At 36.7% G+C, this 3,318-nt stretch overlaps 1 protein-coding gene across 1 annotated transcript; it reads right to left on the minus strand.

Moving 5' to 3' along the window:
- Window positions 1-2,083: 2,083 nt before the first annotated feature.
- On the minus strand, window positions 2,084-3,127 carry LOC109222095 (protein FAR-RED IMPAIRED RESPONSE 1-like). The gene has a single exon (XM_019386499.1). The coding sequence runs from the start codon at window positions 3,125-3,127 to the stop codon at window positions 2,084-2,086; it is 1,044 nt and encodes a 347-aa protein (XP_019242044.1).
- Between the last annotated feature and the right edge of the window lie 191 nt (window positions 3,128-3,318).

The following is a 3,318-nucleotide window of genomic DNA, read 5'->3' on the forward strand; positions in this document are numbered from 1 at the left end:
TAAAAAAATTGAGTTTCAACCAAATCCAGTTTGAAACAAACAGATCTGGTTGTAAGCGGAGATGGTTCTTTTTTTCTCTCAAATCCAGTTTGAAACAAACAAATCTCTCAATTTTTTTTCTTTTTGTTTGCAGCATATTCCAAAATATTTTTACGAACACCTTCCTGAATCACATAGCACAGCGGTTCTTCACTATGATGGCGAGCCTTGGTTTATGGAAATTAACATGGGTAAGCGGAGATGGTTCAAAGACGGTTGGAAATATTTTGTGATGAATAATAACATCAAGCGGGGTTGGTTAATTAACTTTGAGTTGGTCGAAATTACAGAATTCTGTGTTATCTTCCAATTGCACGTGACAGGCCGAGGAACTCTCCAAGATCCCGTTGAAATTAACTAGTTATATTTTGTCTTCCCAGTTTGTGTTGTTTTTAACTTTTGTTAGCTTTTTTTATGTAATATGTACTTTTATTTTCCAGTTGGTTATTATGTAATGTGTATTTTGATTTCGGACTCTTTTGATTTTCCAGTTATCAAATTGGTATATCACTTGGTATCATTTCATTGCCCTAACTACAAACCCTAACTATATAGTTGGAATGTGAATAGTTTTTAGTTCAAAAAAGGGTTGGTAACCGAAATAATAAATGCAAGTCAACTAACACCAAATTTCCCCTGAAACAAACGCAATTCAACTAACATCATTAATTACGACAATGCAAACAAAACCAGATAGTGTGGCCAAAAATAGGTTGTTTTTTTCACTGACAGAAAATCAGGATGTTTGATACTGGCTTGGCCCCTATAAATATGGTCACATACTCAAACACTAAAGACCTAAAACACTCACAAACCCTAGTTTACTCTTCTACTAGCAGTGACGACATATCTTACTCTTCTACTTCCAGTGATATTGAAGAAGAGATTCCTCCAACTTTTGAAGTGATTATGACTGATTCATGCACTTAAAATTCAACCTAATTCTACCTACACACTACTAAAACGGTTGGGAATAATAAATGCTTCATAGTAACTAAATGTGAGTATTTTAGTTATTAGTTTGAAATGATTATAATGTTATGAAGTCTTTCACTTCTAATCACATTTTCTTAGTGTAGTCCGATAAAATGAAGTAAGAATAAAATGAAGAATATTTAACAATGATAATTATTATCTCACACGTTTAAATTATTACAAAACAACATCAAAAAATTCAAAAAAATCTATATCAAATCAAATTAAATAAGATTCAAACTTAAATCATCTCAAACTAAACGGTCAAGTCTTCTATCTCCCAGTCTGCTTCATCATTAAGATCAGGCAAGCTACTGTGTGCTTGTACTGTTGCATCATCTTGCTGTATAGAGTAAATAACACTAATAAGCAATGTATTTTTCGGAAAAAAATATAATAATAATTTGTTATACTTTACCTCAATTCCTTCCGCTAGCCCAGTATTTCCACCACCTCTACCACCACCTCTACCACGGCCTCTACCACCACCTCTACCACCACTTCTACCACCACCTCTGCCAACACCTCTGCCAACACCTCTACCACCACCTCTACCCCTCCTATTACCTCTAACTCCACTTCCACCAGCCGTTTGTGAACTTCTAAAGTATGAATCAATTCGCCCTCTATATCTATTCAACCTTGGACGTCCACGAGAAGCTACGTATCTAGGATCTCTTATATTTCTTCCTTCACCATCACCCTCACCCTCACCCCCACCCTCACCCACACCATCATGTGTATCTTCAAATTCCCAATCTGGAATTATCATTTGATCATCATCCCAATTCAAAAGGTCATGCTCCAATCTGTTCAAATGATACTTAATATATCGCCTCATCACTTCAGTGTCCAATGCTATATCACAAACCCGTTCAAAATGCTTTAATAGTTCCCTGTACATCATGTATTCAGAAGTCATACGTGGGTAACCTCCAAGAAAGAAACGTTTCAAGTGCGGACGAACAACATCTTTTCTCCACCTTCTCAATATATACCTCTCATTAACGTTATTAATCCTCTTATGAGACAACACCTTAAGTATATGGCAGCATAGAATACCTCTTGTTTAAAACCACTTGCAGCTGCAACTTAGATATTCGCCAATAGGTGTATATTCAACCGCGAATACAAATGGATCTCTAGTGTTAAAACTCCTGAACGAATAATCTGAGATAATGTAATTCTCCACCTCAGCTGTTGCTTGATGGTCTTCAGGGGAGCTGATTTCACAGTGGTACAGTTTCCTTAACTGTACTTGAAAAAATTCAAACACTTCACGAGTATAACATGTTTGAAATTTTTCCTCCCATGCAAATTCAGATAAACATTTTGGTTCAAAGCACCTTGACCTATATTCAGCTTCCAATTCTTTCTCGAACTTAGCTCTTATGGCTAACTCATATTGCTGAACAAATAGCTTCAAAGTGCTCTGCCGGTTGATGAATCCGTCAAAGAAAGCATGCTTTCCTTCACTTCTTTGTGTGGACAACATCCCAGCCCAAAAGTGGCCATTTAGGTATACCGAAACCCATTTCTCCTTCTCCAAATAAAGCTTATAAAACCAATCCCTTTCCTCTAAGTTATATTTTTCAATAAAATCAGTCCATTGTCTCTCAAACTCAGCAACGTTAATGCTATCAAGGACTAAAGCCTTAAATTCTGCCTTTGCAATCTTACCATCAAGAACTCCACTTAACTTCGTAGGCAACTTTGCGAATATGTGCCATATACAATATCTATGTATTGTATTTGGCATCATAGCACTGATGGCAGCCTTTATACTATCACATTGGTCAGTCATGATAGCTAATGGATGAACATTGTTTAGAGCCCCAAGCCATGTAGATAGCACCATTTTGTAACTTATTATATCCTCACTAGACATAAGAGCACATCCCAAAAGTATGGATTGCCTATGCTGATTGACACCAACAAATGAAGCAAATGGCATATTGTATCGATTCACAAGGTATGTGGTATCAAGGCATATTACATCATGGAACTCCTCATATGCAACCTTAGAGTGTGAATGAACCCATACGACATTACGAAGTCGACCAAAACTATCCACATCTATGGAGTAGTAAAATTCCCTATCTTTTTGCTGCATGCATTGAAGAACTTGAGTAATGATTGTGCATCCCCTTCTTGCAACTGAAGCTTTCTACTCTTCAAGATATAATTTCTACAGTCCTTTGGTGTACAACCCAGATTTTCGGGGCCACCAGCAAGTACTTCAGCGACTCTTATACTTTTTGAGGGTCTTAAGCCAGCAATATCTTTGGCTGCAAGAGTTCTCTT

Source organism: Nicotiana attenuata, unplaced genomic scaffold (assembly GCF_001879085.1).
Source record: "Nicotiana attenuata strain UT unplaced genomic scaffold, NIATTr2, whole genome shotgun sequence".
Classification (NCBI taxonomy): Eukaryota; Viridiplantae; Streptophyta; class Magnoliopsida; order Solanales; family Solanaceae; genus Nicotiana; species Nicotiana attenuata.